The 18,730-nt window shown below is 40.8% G+C and overlaps 1 protein-coding gene across 4 annotated transcripts in view; it reads right to left on the bottom strand.

Annotated features, from left to right (window-relative positions):
- LOC102932729 overlaps nucleotides 1-18,730 on the bottom strand; it is a 152,358-nt gene that overhangs the window by 111,364 nt on the left and 22,264 nt on the right. For all 4 annotated transcript variants that reach the window (XM_043523560.1, XM_043523559.1, XM_043523561.1 and 1 more), the window contains exons 9-10: nucleotides 7,891-7,994; nucleotides 3,425-3,590 (exon numbers count right to left, since the gene is read on the bottom strand). In XM_043523560.1, the coding sequence (XP_043379495.1) occupies nucleotides 3,425-3,590; nucleotides 7,891-7,994 (270 nt within the window). The remainder of the gene's footprint in view (nucleotides 1-3,424; nucleotides 3,591-7,890; nucleotides 7,995-18,730) is intronic.

Raw genomic sequence — 18,730 nt, 5'->3', positions numbered from 1 at the left:
TAGTGTGTTACAGGTGGTTACATAATTATGCCTGAAATATGCTTACAACACCTATAAATCATTTATTAGCCTTTTATAAAAGGAACTTAAATATAAAGCGTGACCCATATATCTTACAGGGCTCAATCCTGCAGACCACTACTTTAGTAATTCTATTGAATTGAATGGGACCAGGACCAGCTGAGGCCATAAGAATTGCAAGATCAAGCCTATGGTTATGCACAGTTTGCATCTGTTGTGACTTGTTTTCTTTTTACAGCACCACTCTATTGAAATTTTCTCTTCCTGCCACTTCGGCAGCTACTATTTGCTTTTTAGATGCAGCCAGCTCTATAGGAGAGACACACCATGAGCGCTCTCGTGTACACCCTACTTTTGTTCTTTCTTGTAAAAGCAGTTATTATAAATAAATATGATAAATAAATGGTTGCTGTTTGTATATACACAATCGTAACAGGGCCCCTAGGCTGTAAATGTGAATACATATAGGTTAATGCCTGACAGGATGGTATGTTATTTTTCTCCTAGAAAACAACTGGAGTTTGCAGTTCAGCACAGAAATTTTAAAAAGTGCCCTCTAGTAGCAGGTCTCTGTTGCACTGACTGGCAATCAAGCAGTTTCTGATTGCCCTTTACGTAATAAGAGACCAGCCAAGAACTTTTCAAACCTCTCCCAATTTAGCTTTCTAAATAGAAAGTTAAAAGCTGCTGTAGCAACATTGCAAACCCAGATCCAACCAGCAGACTGAGAGCAGGAGTAAGAATCCTGGGAGGAAAGGAGAGAAAGAGCAGCTGGAGAGGATGGACAGAGGAAGAAGAAATGGAGCAGGAAAAGCATCTGGGGGGGTGGAGGGGAGGGAACGGCCAGAGCAAGCAAAAGAGAAAAAACTACTGCTGAGGGAGGGAGGGAGACTTTGCATCAAAAGTTGTAGTCCTAGCATTCTAAGGACACTAACAAATTCAACCTCATCTCTTTATGACGTCAGCGTGTAATGAATTTATGTGTATCTACCAGAGCTGTTCATTTCATGCACATCAGTCAATATTTTAACATATCATACAATAAATTTCAGTGTGAGCACTTGTATGAGTAAAGAGACACGTGTTTTCGGGAACAGAGCCCATCTGCTTACATGGGAACCTACTCTGAACTGTTTGTATTCCATAATCATTAGCAGATTCTTTCCCACTGCACAAACTTGCCATGAATTGTAAACATTTCTCAACTACAGGCATTTTGGAGAAGAGGAGCACTGGAAGCTAAGTGGGTCCAAGACACAAAATATGTTTCTATTTGTCCCATAAAGCTGTAGTCAAACCCCATATTTCCATACACCCTGAAGTAAATATGGTTTTGTTGAAAATCCCATAATTTAAGCAATGACCCAGAAGACTAAATGAGCTGCATATGAATTATCTGAAGTAGGAATTCTGGAAAGCCTTCAAAGCTCTGGCAGCTGTCGCTTTATTATCCTGGCCTGTAATTGTTTGATAGGGAACAGCAAGTTGTAAGAATGATTCTTCATGAGTCTGACCAATAAGTGGGCCCTTTGCTGCCAAGCCAAATAGACCCATGCAGTTATTTTAGTGTTTAAAAATAATTTGCAATTGCTGACTTTCCCTCGAAGTGAACTCAGGCTTCTCAAACACAGTCAACTACAGAAGTAGCTATTAAGCTATCCCCACCTGAAATGGAACAGGACAACCTCAGGAAGAATGTACCAGGCCCAAGTTCTCACTCTCTGGGCACAGATACGTCAGACATTCACAATCCCCCTGCATGAATCCAGCAAGAAGATTCTGCCGTGAGTTAGGGCCATTGCCTCCTGAACCATTAGGCTTCTCTACCCCATTAAAGGTAAGAAATAGAATTTCCTTCCTTCCTCCCTTCAGCGGCTGTGAGATACAACACACACACATGGAGCCAGTTTCCAGGGTACCCCAACCAGGAGCAGCCTGTAATTTCTACATTTTGGTCTGATGCTGGCTGTGGGCAGAAGAATCTGTGCAAGCTTTTCCTGTCTGCGTCCACATGCTCCATCTGGCCTTGATGTTGCTTTCTCCACCAGGGTATTTGAGATTTATTATAACTGAAAACTGGAATAATTCCCATGGGACTTTTGTGTACCAACTACATGAGTCAGGAAAAAATGTCAGCCAGCAAGAAATGCTAAAGGTATAACATGCCCCGTTGCTTCCCTTCCTACACTTGGTCCCCCGTTCACTGCAGGGGCTGTGGAAGAATGGCCATTTTTCCACAGATAAGTTTGGGACATTATGTACCTTGGTCAGAATTTGGTCTACTATTTATTTTATCCAGCAGTCTTATTACCTTGTTTTCCAGTCACTAAAAAAAAAAAACAAATCACAAGTAATACTGCTCAGGCAGAGGAAACTAAGTGAGAATTGCTGCAATAGCTCTCTCCTTTTTACAGACACCCACCTCTATTCATGATCCCAGAGTAGAAATATTAAAAGACAGGTTGCTCATTCCAGTCTGCATAGATGTAGGAAGTACTTGGAATCTTGCAAACACATTGCCAGTTTGCTCAATTTTTAGCTCAATCCTGAGCTCAATTTTGCATACCCAAGAAATGTGGTTACTTCTTCAGAGAAGCACACAAACTGAACCAAATCTTTTGAGGCCCTCCGATCACTAAAAAAAAGCCCATTTGCAGCAGTTTCAATAATAGCGTCCTGCAGAAAGTGAAGCCCAAAGAAGAGGGCATTGTGCAAATGTAAAAAACATAGAGCATTAGAGCCCTTTAAGGTGTATGTAAAATTCCCAGTATCCTTTCCTCCAAATCTTGGAAAATGATACGTGAAAGGTGACAAATGCCATTCTGAGCTGAAATGCGTGGTATACATGGTAATCCACATAGGGACTGTATTACATATTACCTTAGGGGAAAACCACACTATAAAAATGTGAATACTCAGCACGTGTAATCAACTAACAAACCAAAATCTGAAAAGTAGCTGTGAGCCTGGAATGTCTGTGGGTGTTCATTATAATACTCGTGAAAAAGTGCTGAATTGACAGCACTGGAGAATGAAGCCTTCTATCCAAAAAACAGGGAGAGCAGAACCTGCAAGAATAGCAGCTTCCTCACACTGTCCTGCCTTTGAACCTCTACCTTGATCCACAGAGAGCACCCATGAGGGGCCAGTTCAGTCTCTTCCCTTCTATCTCTATGCTGCCAGTTCAAATCAAACGCCAGTAACTAGAGGCTCTTTGCACCCTCTGCTGGAGTCTTACATGAAATGAGCTGGTAGTTTCAGTCCACTCCCAGAACACATCACTAAAATCACCTCCAGAAGCAGAGTTTCCTGTAAATCTGAGTGTGAGTGAGACAAATAGTCTAACTGCCAAGGCTAGGAACCAGATGGTTTTAATGATAAAATGAAAAACTTGTCTGCTCACAGCAAGAGAGTTGATCATGCCTGTGGTGGGCTCAGGAGTGAATGACAATGACCAAAGGAAAGATTCCATTTTGTCCTCTTCCACTTCTTTTGCAACAATAATTTCTTTCATCAGGACAACACAGGCCTCTGTAGCACACGATGGGAGAGCATCTACTAGCGGCTGCCTGAAACACAACAGAAAAACATCAAAACCTACATGAACTGAAGTACCTCAGAGTCAAAGAATATTTGCCTTCTGTCTTCCTGAGACTGAGGTTGCTTCAATGGAAATAAAAGCCCACTAAAAAACTGAGGGGCATATCCTGACCCTACAAAAGTCACGGGGAGGTTTGGCATGGATTTCAGCGGGTGCAGCACTGGACCTCCCAGGCCAAGATTTTCAAATGTGACTAGTGATTCTGGGCATCCCAAGTTTTTTGTCTCCTCAAGGGACTTGATTTTCAAGAAAGGACTCAGCGTCCCTCTCTCAAAAACAGATCCCTCTAAGATGTCTCAAATTGGGCACCTAAAGACTGAAATGCCTCAAATCTTAGTCATTTATGTCTGCGGTTCAGAATTATGTCACTTGGGAAGGTGTTTATTGCTAAACTGAAAAAAGGCATTTATTTAGCAGAAGAAGAATGTCCACACAGGGGGCTATACTGGTGTAGCTATACTGGTATAATTGGTAAGACTTTCCCATGTAGATAAAGCCTTAAACTACTATCGGCAGAAGATGACCTACAGTTGTGATTTTTCTCTGAAGAATAATGTAGCTATTTGTCAGCATGAGAGAAATTAAGAGATTTAGGGTTTTTCTTATAACTAATGTAGCGTTAATGCCAATTTTTCATGTTTGTGTCAAGTGAAGCATGAACCATTGTTACAAATCCAGAGCAGCTGTACAGAAAATTTAGTCTAAGCTAGATAATATTTTGGCCTGAAAGCACATTAAATGCCTGTTTCTATGCTTGCAGTTCTCAATATATTTACTTGTATTTGTTAAGAAAGCCCACATTGTCAGAAGGAGGAAGAAAAATAAGATTATAGGCCTGATCCCACTCTTACTGAAGTTGAGGGACAAACTAATTGACCAAAATAGCGTAGAACTAAGCCTTATCAAAGATCCAAACCCTCAGATCTGAACCATCCCCAATATTAGAGATGTTTGGACCTTGATCTAAACGTTGTGAGTGAGGCCCAACTCTAGATTATATCAAGGAAATAATTTCCATCTAAAAGTTTCTTCAATCAAAACTGGGAAAGCATTATCGACCACATTTTTGTGGACATTGGTTGAGGGTTTTTTTAGTCAGCCCTGGAAAGGCTAGAAAGGGATTTTTGACGTTCCTTGCATGCAGTCAGCATTGTTGGTGAAAGAACATTCCATTAGGAAGGGTATAATTTTAGGGTTAGGCAAACTGATTTGGATCAGTTAAGAACAAACCAAAACTTTTGCAAAAAAGAATCCAAACGTTCCGTTCACTTTAAAATTACTTTTCTTTTTCACCTTCCTCTGCTATTGTCATGGTATTTCTGGTAGGACTGAAGGAAGGAAGTGGCAGAAATCTCATAAGAAAACCTTTTTTTTTTTTTTTTTAATAAGGTTGCCTCCAGACCAATGTTGCAGCCTCAAAAGGTTTGATAATGTTGGGTTAAGCATCTGTTTGGTACTTATCTTGAGCTACACCAAACCTCAGAACCTTTTAATGTGCCCACAACAATAATCATTTGACAACGTCCAGGTATTCATGATTTCACCAAGGTAGGATTCTCCTTGCCCTGATTCCAACCAACACGTATAAATAATTTCCAGATTGTTTGATTTATACTAACTGAGAAGGAATAGCTGGACAAGATGCATAAAAATTGAAACAAAAATGACTTGTTTGGGCATGCAAAAATGTCAGGACTGAGACAATGTTTTAGAAACACAACACTCCCAGAGAACTGAACAAAAATAGCTGGACTCCCAGTGTCTAGGGAAACCCTCAAACACACACAGAAATATCCCATCCTCCACTCCACCAATTACATTTCCTGCACAATTGGCACTGTTAATCTGGGAACAGACTATAGATGGCTGTAAAACAAATTGAACATGTTACTTTTCTTTATCAAACACATCAGCTTTGGTAAACATCAATCAAGATTTGTTCCTCTAATGAAGCACATCAGGAGCAGCTGCCACTTTTAATTCATTCCACATTGGAAAGTTCATAATGTTCCCAATGAGATTTTCCCAACCGGGATTTTCCATATTTTTCCATTATGGCAGGTGCCTAACAACATAAATCTTGATTTACATCCAGATGGCGGAAGCATGATCTGAGCTTCCCATTGGTATTGTTCCTGGAATGGCTGGAAAGTTCTCTTCGCGAGGAAGTGGACAGAGAAGGCAACTCTGCACACTGTGCTGGATCAATGACCAGCACTTGCAGGGCATTTCTAGTGGAAAAGGCTTTACACGGATACCATTAACAGTGGCCACATTTATCAGCACTGGCATTAAATATCAAACACATAAAATTGGGAACTGTAGAAGATACACATAAAACACCCTTGAAACAGAAATCCTCTTCTATGTGCTCCCCCTTCCCATACTATTTGTACTGTTTTCAATGGACTCATTCACTGTATTTAATTCAATTTAATACACCCATGCCCTATAGATTTCTGGGCCAAATTCTTGCCTTCATTTACATTCATACAGCTGTGCTGACTTTGACTCTGTTGGCCTGAGTCTCTTTTCACCTCCACTGGTGTAAGTCAGAATCAACACCATTAGAGGCAGTGAAGTTACACCAGTTTAATACTGATCAAGTTTGCAGATGACACAAAAATTGGGGAGTGCTAAATAATAAAGACGTCAGAGGTCACTGATTCAGAGTGAACTGGATCGCTTGGTAAGCTGGGCGCAAGCAAACAATGTGTGTTTTAATACCGCTAAATGTAAATGTATTAATCTAGGAACAAAGAATGTAGGCCATGCATACAGGATGGGGGACTCTACCCTGGGAAGCAGTGATTCTGAAGAAGATTTGCAGATTGTGGTGGATAATCAGCTGAACGTGAACGCCCAGTGTGATGCTGTGGCCAAAAGGGCTAATGCGATCCCGGGATGCATAGCAAGGGAATCTTGAGTAGGAATAGAGAGATTATTTTACCTCTGTATTTGACACTGGTGCAAAATGTTGCTGCAATACTGTGTCCAGTTCTGGTGTCCACACTTCAAGAAGGATGTTGATATATTGGAGAGCACGAAGAGAAGAGCCACGAGAATGATTAAAGGATTAGAAAACATGCCTTATAGTGATGGACTCAAGGAGTTCACTCTATCTAGCTTAACAAAGCAGGCTAAGGGATGAATTGATTAGTCTTTAAGTACCCACCTAGGAAATAAATATTTAATAATGGACTCTGCAATCTAGCAGAGAAAGGTAGAACACGATCAAGTGGCTGGAAGATGAAGCTAGACAAATTCAGACTGGAAATAAGACATATATTTTTAACAGTGAGAGTAATTAACCATTGAACAGTTTACCAAGGGTCGTGGTGGATTCTCTATCCCTGACAATTTTAAAATCAAGATTGGATGTTTTTCTAAAAGATCTGCTCTAGGAAGATCTATGGCCTTTGTTATACGGTTCAGTTTAGATTATCTCAATGGTCCGTTCTGGCCTTGGAAGAGAAGAGAATCAGACCTGCTAGGTGGCAAAATATAAGCAGGGGTTGTATAGTGTTCCACTCATAGGAGACACTACCATGGTTATCATTTATATTACAGCAGCATCTAAAGGCCCCAACAGAGATGGGGGCCCCACTGTTCAGATCACTCCAAAAAACACATTGTAAGAGACCTTACCTGCCCCGAAGCACTTACAGTCTAAACAGACAAGTCACAAAGAATGGGAGAAACAAAGCATTGTTATCCCTGTTTTACAGATGGAGAACTGAGGCCCAGAGAGATCAAGGGACTTGACCAAGGAGTCCAGGGAGTTTGCAGAAAAACTGGTCATAGAATCCAGATCTCCTGAATCCCAATCCAGCATCTTAACTACAAGACCATTGATCCTGTCTGAAAGCACATCTCAAAACACATACCTGTGAACCCAAGACAGGGCTTTGCCACTGACCATTTGAGAAGCTTATTTCAAATATGAGCCAGCAGATTCCTTTCTTTTGGAGAGCTATGCAAGTCTTCTTGTGTACTTACCACTATATTCTGTCACAGAAATCACCTGGCTTTGTGGGAAGTGGGTCTTGGAATTGCTTGAAGACACTCTGATACATACTTTGGAAAGTTATTGAAATGCATGCTTGAAGGGGAACATCATCTTTCGGTCATTGAAATGAGACTCACAGTAGAGCAGAGCAGAACTTAACACAACTATTTTGGCGTAGGATATGATCAAAATCAAGGTAAAGGAAATACATTTCTTTACCTTAAAAGAATACAGCTAATCACTGTTAAAGGAATCTTACCAGTTGTCCCTGCATTTAAATGAAGATCTACGCCAAAGGCCTATTAAAGTGTCAGCAGAGAGACTTCGAAGCTCAAACACCAGACTCATGAAGAGGTCTGCAGTCTAGAAATAAAGGACGACAGTACAGGTTATATAATAGTTATAGAGGAAGCATGGTTCAGTGGATAGGGCACTGGAGTAGGATTTAGCTCAGCCACTGAGCCTGCAGTGTCATCTTTGGCCACCCCTGTTCTGTGTTTCTGCCTCTCCTCCTCTCCTTTGGTCTGTCTTTTCTATTTAGATTGTAATCTGTTCAGGAAAGAGACTGTCTCTAACTGTCTGCAAAGTCCCTACCACAATGGGGTCCCAATCTTAGTTAGGGGTCTTAAGGCACTACCACAATACAAATCAATGACAGTGTAACTGGGTATAATTTAGAGCAGGGACCATCTTTTTGTTCTGCGTTTGAATGGCACTTGTTTGCAGTGTTCTTATAGCAGTTTTGGTCCCAGGATATTAGAGGGACAAGATGGGTGAGGTAATATCCTATATTGGACACATTTCTGTTGGTGTGAGAGACAAGCTTTTGAACTACACAGAGCTCTTAGATACAGCAGCTACACCTAGCAGACAGCACGCTGCACAATGGGTTGCTGCTGCATGACTGCAGCTCCAAGGCATTACTACAATACAAACAACACAATCACAAAGTATAATATTATATGATACCTAGCACTTATGCAAAACATCATTTATCTTAGTGATTTATTAATGGTTACATCTTCCCTCTGTGAAGTAACGCACGCAAAGCTGACAGAATTTATTTCATGTCAATTTATTTTAAAACGTTAAAATTTGGGCCTAAATTGAACAGTGCCTCTTTTAGTATTTAGTTCATTGCCACATCAATGTACATGTAGCTGGAGCAAAAGAACGCTGGTTTGGAAATAAATCAAGTGTTCCAGTTCTAAGAAGGCACTGAAAAGCAGAGTGACTGTACTAGATTGTGTAAGTCTATGATACACTGATAAAGAGTGAAGAAGGGCTGCTTTTCCCAAGGCCTCTTTGGATGTATAATGCCCTATTAGCGCTAACTTTCATTCTCTAAAGCCCAATGTTGGAAACAAGCTTAAGTAAACAAGCAGATCTTGTCCAGTTGGCCAGTTTTTGCAGACAGCCATCCCTTCCAGGAATGGTCATAGTTAAAGCTCCATGTTTGTCACCAAGGTCATGGATTCCGTGACTTTCCGTGACCTCCCTGACAACTGCAGAGGCCTGTGTGCCTGGCCCGGGGGCCACTTGAGCAGCTCAGGCAGACCCTGGGCCAGGCATACCGGCTGCTGCTCAGGCAGTCTCGGGCACCCCCACTCCCCAGCAGGAGTAGTTTGGGTGTGGGGGGACTCAGGGCTGGGGGTTGGGGGCCGGGGCGGTGCTTACTGGGGGTGGGGCGTGTCCCCGGAAGGGCAACAGCAACTCCCCTCCCTCAGCTCCTACCTCCGCCTGCAGGCACTACTCCCGCAGCTCCCATTAGCTGCAGTTCCCAGCCAATGGGAGTTGCAGAACCGGGGCTTGGGGCAGAGCGGAGGCCCCTGGGCTGCAATGCGCCCCCCCCCAAGCAGCCGCGTCCCCTGCCCAGCACCCACAGTGCCCCTGGGCTGCGACTCCCTCCCCTCACCACCTTAGTCACGTATCTTGTATCTAATTATGGGCTTGTTTTTGCAGGTCTGGTATCTATTCCTTGACCATAGTTTCTTTCCCCAGTCAGGTGCCTCCTTCAGGATGTGGCGAGTTCTACTCTTAAGACAACATTTTCCAGGTAAAGTTTTTCAGTACTCTTCATTCCATGCTTACTCCTGATGAGACTTATTTTGGAATCTACCTGCTCATCTTGGCCAATACTCAACTGTGATATTTTAAGATGGATACACTTGGAGAAAAGCAAATGTTTCTCTGTAGTTCTCATGGTCACTTTTAGAGCTGGTCAAATTTTTTTTGATGGAACACTTTTCCATCAGAAAATATGATGTCTTCAAAATCAAATCTTTCCAGGGGAACATGTCAATTTTGATTAAATTTAGTTTAGAAAAACATCTAAAAATTAAATTGCCTACAAATTGGAAATTCTGGTTCCTGTACAGTTCTAGTCACTTGTTCTGATTTTTTTCAAGTTTTATGTAGAGATTTACTATGGAAACTCACAAGTGATTGATTGTCTCCTTCTTTAATGGAAACCTTTTCCCTGAAACAAATACGTGTGGTAGATTCTCTTTTCATCTGGTTACCGGAGCTAGTCCCCCTTTTTTATGTCAGTACCGCTGTCATATACAAATGCTCCAAGCTAGAAATCACTAAAACAAACCCTCAAAGACCATACAACTTGAAAGTAATGAAAACTGTGCATCAAGAAATCACATTAAACAAACGTAGGTCTGTATTCTCCGCATTTTGCGCACCGCTCACTTAATGTAAATAGAGTTATGCATGCTCAACAAAGACAGTGTGCGTTTGATTTTTATACAGGAGTCTTATCTATCCAAACCCCAATTATCTGAAACTCCCTGTTAACCATATACAGACTGTCCTCTGGTGGGAAGGGAATTACTTACCAAATAACACCTCTGATTTTGATAAACCCTATTTATTCCAAGTATTTTTGATCTCCTGTAGGATTAGGATGATATTTTATTACACCTGGAGACTTGTGTGTTTCTTTTAACATACCATACATTTTAAGGTGTCCAAGCTTTAGTTGGTGTTGCACTTTAATTGGATTCATTTAAATTATTCATTTCGGATTTGAAAGGCTGTAAAGTAAAAATATTATTCTTACCCAAAAGACATCACTATGGGTCTTGTGTGTGTGTGTGTGTGTGTATATATATAAATATATACACACAGAGAGAAAGAGAGAGAGAGAGAGTGGTTTAATTCTGCCAATTCAAAGCTCCAAAGAACGGGGCAGACCTAATTTGGCTCCCTAACTTCTAGCTGTCCTGAAATTTCCTGTGATCCTGTACACTTGCAGTGGGTTTCTACACAGAACTGCCTCCTCAGTAAACAGCCCGATCATTTACATGTTTCTTACTATTTATGTGGAAAATGAGAGCTCCAGAACTGCTTCCAAGAGCAACGAGAACGTGGTATAATCCCATGCCAGAATTAGATTTTCATTAAAGCCTGCCAGGAGGTTTTCATTAAAAAGAAGCTGGCACTATGTAAGCAGATGGAGTAATCTCTTACCATATACATTTTTTTGAGAATACTTTCACAGATCGGTGTGTGGGTATTACTCTTTATGGTTTTGTTCTAACTGGACTATGCTCAGCAATAGCACATTAATCTTACCAAAATAAAATACACCAACAAAAAGAAAAGAAAAAGATAATTCCTGCATTATCTTTACAGGCACCTTCAAAAATGAAACCACCAAACCCTGAACATTATAAACTTAGGAGAGTCATTGATATCCTGTATCCAGCACAACATCCAGACAAGTATACAATAGACTTCTTCCAAAGCATTGGTAAAAATCTGGGTCAGAAGTTTACTGTACAAGTGATGGGCATGAGGGCGATAACCCAGTAGCTACTCACGTGAGTAGCCTCACTGAAGTCAACAGGAGCACTTGTGTTAGTAACTGCTGACCAGTGTGAGTAAGGGGTTCACAAATTGGTCTTATACATCTTAGCAGTCTTGACTGCAGCTACAAAACGTCAATAGGACTCAAGCACTTAAGTTCTTTGCTGAATACAGATGGATTTACGCACAATGCTTAAACGCTCTCCTAACTGGGGCATGTGGGTGGCCATTTTTTATTCTCAGAGGTGCTGCAGTCAGTGAGAAGGAGATACACCCATCCACACACACTGTGCTCTCTCTTCCAAGCTTTATTGTGTCTCTTCCTTGTTGCTGTTTCCTTTATTCTAATAATAGTCATTTTAGACTGAATAATACACTTATTTTGCTCTTTATAAAGGCACACATAACAAATAAATGGGTAACGTTTATAAATCCTGTAGGAGTTTAAACTCCACTGTCCTTCTATAGGACTGTGGTTCCTAAGTCTTTGAGACACTTTTGAAACTTTTACCCAGTTTCAATTCTAAACTAATGCAATAACTAAAGGACCTGATCCAAAGCCCATTGACATCAATGGAAAAATTGCCACAGATTTCAATGGGCTTTGGATCAGGGCCTAAGACCTAGGACTTGTAACGTTCCTTCTATCTTTAATATCGGTATCCCACTAGCTTAACTTTAACTACATGTACTATATAGGCCCCAATTTAGCAAAGCACTTAAGCATGTGTTTAATCCCACCCCTACTTGGCAAGTACATAACAGTTTTAAGATGGTGCTGAAGTCCTATTGACTTCATTGGGATTTGCACACCCTGAAATACCTTGTTGAATCAGGGCATTGATGAACAGGGTATGGGAGCGCATGCAGGCTTAACATTAAGCATATGTTTAAATGCTTAACCTTATTATGGCCCTGATTTAGCTGACTGGAAATGTGCAACAACTAAAGAAAGGTCTGACGGAGAAGGAAAGGGATGAAAGTGTCCAATCAAAGTAAGAAAGAATTGCTGATGACTGTGGTCTAAAGAAAGCATGTCAGGAGATTGGGAAAAATGCCCCAAGCAATGATAATGTAGGGGCGTCATCAGACCAACTCCACTTCATTTCAGCACTCATCTTCAATTCAAGGAAGTTATATTTTTCTAACACATGTTCAATTTAAGAAAGAAATCTAAGACACCTTCAGTTTTCAATAGTAAGTAAGTAAGGTGAAGAGGGAACTATGTAATTCAGAAGCAGCGTGCTAATAATATCAAATAAAAGGAAACCATACTTGCATAAAACATATACACTAATAATCAAGCTGAACCCCTTGTGACTTTATAAGCTCTAGTAGTTGGCAGCAAATAAGGTATTAAGCTTTAAACAGAGTAAATGCTTGTATTTAATGTCAACAAAAATACTTTTATCTGGAAAAAAACTAAACACCTCTTCAGTTCATAGTTTATTACATTACCTCCCAATTTCAAATACATGCTAATATTTATGTTGTCAAAGAGGGGGAAATACTGTTTATGTTTTTGCTAGAATTACAAAATTTCTTGAGGTGTGTGTAAGAGGAAAAACAAATCACTTTTAATGCTGAGTGAAGGGTCCTCAGTAAGGTTACAGCTTAACTGACTACCCCATCTCAACACCACCTAACATCAAGGTTAAAAAAGACCATTGCATCCTGTAGTGAAGCAGTGAAAGAATATTTGTATTTCTGGGCCAAGTTCAGTGCTGATTTATAACACTCACAATACTGTTGAATTCACAATGGATGTATCAGTGGAGAGGGAGAATGGTCCATTGGCTTGGGTGTTAACCTAGGACTTGTGAAGAGCTGGAGTCAAATCCCTGCTTTATCACAGACTTCCTGTGTAACCTCTGGCAAGTCATTTAGGCTCTCTCTGCCTCCATTTCTCATCTGTAAAATGTGGATAATAATAATTCCCTAACTCACAGTGGTGTTGTGAGGATAAATACACTAAAGATTGTCCTCCCATCACTATGGTCATGGGAGCCATGTAAGTACCTAAGACAGATAAATAGTAGAGCTTTACAAATGTATATGATTAATTTCTAACTAAGTAAAATAGGAAAACCACTCATAAAACTTCTAGAGGATAATGGAATCATGAGCAATAAGGATTGGTGGACAAGGGAAAGCAATAGATGGATTTGGGTATTGCTAGCATGTCTGCAGAAAACTTGTTCTCAACTAGTGCTGGTTGAAAAATTCGGTTCTTTTCTTGTGGAAAATTCTATGTTGAAAAACTGAAAATCCTTATCTAAAACCAAAAGTTTTCAGCCAAAAAGTGTATGGTTTTCACAAAACATAGGTACTTTTTCATGGAAAAATTCATTTATTTAAAAAAAAGTCTGACAAAATACAGTTTAGACAAAAAATTTCAGCCAGCCCAACTCATAACATTAATTCAAATGGCCTGGGATACAAACGTGATTCAGACTAAAAACCAGCAGGACAGTAAATACAGGTTAATAATTTACACCAAAGCTTGAACGAGATGCCTAGTGAGGCGCCATAGGGATCACTGTTAGGCTCAGTATCGTTTAGTATTTTCATTAAAGGTCTAGGAGAGGAAGTAAAGAGTAAAGAAATATGCAGATATTCAGCTGGGCGGAGCTGTGAACCCCAATGAGTACAGCGGAATAATACAAAGGTGCCTGAAAATAACAAAATGTGATTCTACTTGGAAAAATCAGATTAATCTCTGTTCAGGGGAGAATAATCCAACCCACCAATATTCAATGGGAAGGAGAAACTTAGGAAGTATTAATGCCAGAAGAGACTTGGAAGTGGGAACAGAGAGCAAATGAAACATAACTTTACAACACAGTAGGGTAGTAAAAAAAAGCTAACGCAATTTTAGGCGGCATATGTAAAAGCTGGGGTAAAGGTCCCTCTCTTAAACAGCTGGAATGCACAAACACCTGGAATATTGTAGTCATTTCAGGGCACGGCATTACTAGGAGATATTGACAAACTCCAAGTAGTTCATAGAAAAGCAACAAAACTGGCTGATGGCTGGGAGGAGGAGATGGCTTACAATGAAAGATTTTAAAAGCAATCATTTTGCTAAGTGACAGCTAAAGGAAGGCATGATAACTGTCAACAAATATGTGGATCATGTAAACATCAAGGAAGGAGAGGAATTATTTAGATCCATACAAAAGTAGTCCACCTAAGGTCTGCAAATACTGCTTGACAGTGGGCTCCATTAAAGTGTGAAACAGTCTCCCATGGGAAATGGCAGAAGCCCAATCACTTGGGATATTTAAAACTAGACTGGACAAAACAGCAGTAGATGTTTAGTGGGGTGCAGTCCTGGCTTGGCATTGAGAGGGACAAGGTGACCTAACAGACCTGTTCCATTTCTGTCTTCTAAGCATTCAGGGTATGTGACGTTTTCTGTTCATAACTGAGGCCAACTGTGCACTAAAAGTAAGTACTGACAAGTTCAGGAGGTAAGGAACAGTCGTAGCTGCTAAAAGCAAAGCAATCTATACTGTTTCCCCATCTCTTTTTCTCTTCCATCACTTATGTTACCAGGGAAGGATTCAGCTTTGCTCCCTAGAGTCAAAAGCCATGAGTCCAACTCACAGCACACAAGCGTCCACACCACAGACACCACCCAAATTGGTACTAATTAGCAACTTTTCGGAACACTTTAGGAGTGAGGCCAAGGAATGAATGGGAATGGAGAACAAACTAACCTCTTGATCCTAGAGGTCACCCATCCAGCTCAGAGCTGGGGGTGGGGGGAGCTAACTGTGCCACTGTCCGTGCCGCACCACTTTGGTGAATAGAGGGCTGCGTTCCCAAGGGCTTACACTCCAGTACCACAACGTTAATGGAGGCCACTGCAGAAGCTGCATCAAAGCCTCACGGCAAGAGTCTCTGAAAGTGACAGTTGCGTCTCTCCTTTCTTTGTTTTTTTTTTTTTAATTCTGCGCTTGTTTCGTTAACGGTCCATTAGCTAATCTCCATCCACATTGAAATTCAATCCATTCTCATAATGGCATTTTAAAAACCCTCAGCTTCCTGGGGAGTGACACAATTTCCCCCTCCTCCTTCGCACTGTTCACTGTTTTGGGGGATTTTCCTCTCTATTTATTCTTGTTTTTGTTTCCTGAATGAAATGCATAATCTTGCTTCATTCAGAGCCAGACAATAGGGAGACAAATAAGCGACACATGGATGCCAAGGAATAAGTCTCCCAGACAACGCCATGGCCATTCCCATAACTCTCTTCCTGGCCCAGAGGATATTTTATTGGTTGGAATGAGGTGAATGAAAAACAGAAAAAGGGGGCTGGGGGAATAATACAGGTCCCATTTCAAACTTCTTGTCACACAGAAGGAGTCCCATGGAACAGTGAAAACAGCTGACAACCAATTGTCTCCAGTGTTGGGACATGCATATTATGAATAATTTAACTCTCTTTTGGGCATTTGAACAGACAACAGCTACTTGTGCTAATCTTAGCAATTTACAAAACAAGCCTCCCATACAAGAAGTCAGTGTGGCTTTTTGGAGACACACATGACACAACGGCTACTGGGGAAATTAACTATCATTCCCTTGGGGACACTTTCTCCTAGATTCTGCATTTTAAAAAGGCTCCATACCTTATTTGAAATAGCTTCTTGAGTCCAAGGTGGCAGTATTATGACATTTTCCAAACAGCACAGAGCCTCATAATCTGTTCTTAAATGCCATCACACATTCCCTCTGCAAGGTCCAACACATATAAAATTAATCACTCATTTACTAGGGGAGGTTACTTTTATAGCTCCGCTAATCACACTTTGCTCCCGGCTGTTCAGCTAAAGGGGCAGCCAAACTACCCAATACTCAGGGAACGTTCTATCATGCCAAACAAAGATCCAGGCAGTCCTCCTTCCTTCTCCCCAGCCTTATTCTTACTCACTGGCCTTTGCTGGCCTGTGATACAAGGGTCAAACAATTAGAGCCACCTAATAGTCTAGGAGTAACTACTGAGATTGTAACTTAGCATGGTTGACTTGGAGTCCCCCTGTTCCAGTTGTGACTGTGACCTCTCTCCCCAACCCTATCCCCTAACCCTGAGTCTCATGCCACACTGAACAAATACCTGTACTCACCCTTTGAGCTCATTAACCATTGACCAGAACCAATTATTGCCTGAGAGGTCCACACTCCCTCACTGGAGACAAGAGAGTTTTGCTTGAAGTGTGCTAGGCTGGCTTGAGCGGATTAAGGCCCCATGGAAGTGGGGCCAGTCCTGCCAGGCATCGAGCACCCGCAGCTCTCATTGAGATCCATGCTTTACAGGATTGGACTGACAGGGCCAAATTCTCCACTCACTCTGTGCTGATGTAAATCTGGAGTGGCTCTTTTACACCAGCATAGCTGAGAGCAGGATGTGATCCATAATCTTTGTGGTAACTGAAACGTAAGTAATGGGTCAGATTAACCACCCCCCTTGGACTGCAAGCATGGACAGTGCCTACGGACAACGCCCTATATCCCTGACTGGGGCCCCTCCGGATTATTGCAACAACAAATCACACAGACCTTAGGCTAAACTCCCATTGACCTCAAGGATCAAGCCCTTCACAACACCACTTTATCACCCTAGTCCCTATGTTACACAATTAGACTAAATAACGAACAGAGCAAGAGAGTGAAGCCATCCTCTCCCTGCTCCCCAAAAACAAAGATGTGTGACAGCAAATGGTGAGTGGAGGCTCCCAAGACACCCTTTACATTTAACAAATCCGTTTACAGGGATCTTTCATCTCAATTCTGGAGGCTGGAAGAGAATCTCAACACGAGATCATGCCAGCAGTACTCAAACCCATCAGCCAGTGCTTTATGACAATGCTAACTGCTAATCCAAACATTCCACTTTGGGTCCTCAGCTATATACCATGTGAAAGTGTCATTCTCCTATTTTATTAAAATTAATACAGAGTAATGAAACTCTGAGACATTTAAAATTATTACATATAAAGTAGCACCTCATACATTTTTCCAGCCTTTTAAAATGGTCAGTTAAATAGATATTTATTTTGGAAAGAATTAAGAATAAATAAATGAATATATTTTTACATCCTAAACACTGAACTGATTTGAAAGGTAGCTACAGTACACCATTCTCTCTCCTCTCTGCCTCCCCAAAGAGTTCTCATAGGGACAAATTGAGCCAAACCTCAACTCTGATGTAGCTCAAATGAATGCAAAAGAGTTATGCCAGGGATTAATATGGCCAACATCTATTCAGCATATTAAATAAATAGATACTCATCATTTTCCAGCTGTGTGATATAGGAAACCAGATATTTTGCAACAAGTAAAAGAAATTGTGGTCACCTTTGCACTATTGCTTTAAAGTGATTTAGCATGATCTCACACAGCAATTGTAATATGATTACATTAGAGCTATAATTATGAATAGATATTTGAGTCTTTCCTGTTACAGCTCATGACTAATTCTGGAACAATTTTAAAAGTATTTATCATGATCCTGAACACTGCACATGCTCCGATGAAAACAAACATTAAGCATTGGGCAACTACACTGCAAGGAACAACCACTATTTAATCTTATATATGTGCAAGCTTTACAATGGCATTCACCACCATAGTATTCGAGCCCTTCACTCACGCTAGCTATAATTAATTCTCCAGGGGACTAAGGGAGGGAAATAGTATGAGCCTTATTTTACAGATGGATAATTGAGACACAGAAAGCTTGAGTAACTTGCCCAAAGCTACAAAGGAAACCTGTGACGGGGTAGAAACAGAATCCGGCAAGAAGTCAGCAGGTTAATAATGGGTAGATTTGAGCAGCAGTCAGGAGTAGCTGATTTTCTTTATTTAAAAAAAATATTTTCAAATGATTTGGAACCATGTGTACAAAAACTGACCTACAAATCCATATAATCTTGTTGCTGTTACCCATATCCTCCTTCCTTCCCATTGTTTGTTACGCTTTTTTGCTATACCTTGTTTCAATTTAGATTGTAAGTTTTCCAGGGCAGTGAACACGTTTTCCTCTGTTTGTATAGTACCTAGCAAAATGGAGCCCTGATTCTGCCTGGGACCTCTCAATGATTACCAAAAAGAAAAGGAGTACTTGTGGCACCTTAGAGACTAACCAATTTATCTGAGCATAAGCTTTCGTGAGCTACAGCTCACTTCATCGGATGCATACTGTGGAAAATACAGAAGATGTTCTTATACATACAAACCATGAAAAAATGGGTGTTTACCACTACAAAATAGAT

Source organism: Chelonia mydas, chromosome 10 (assembly GCF_015237465.2).
Source record: "Chelonia mydas isolate rCheMyd1 chromosome 10, rCheMyd1.pri.v2, whole genome shotgun sequence".
Classification (NCBI taxonomy): domain Eukaryota; kingdom Metazoa; phylum Chordata; order Testudines; family Cheloniidae; genus Chelonia; species Chelonia mydas.
The sequence above is the reverse complement of the archived record's forward strand: the minus strand, read 5'-3'. Positions and strand labels throughout refer to the sequence as shown.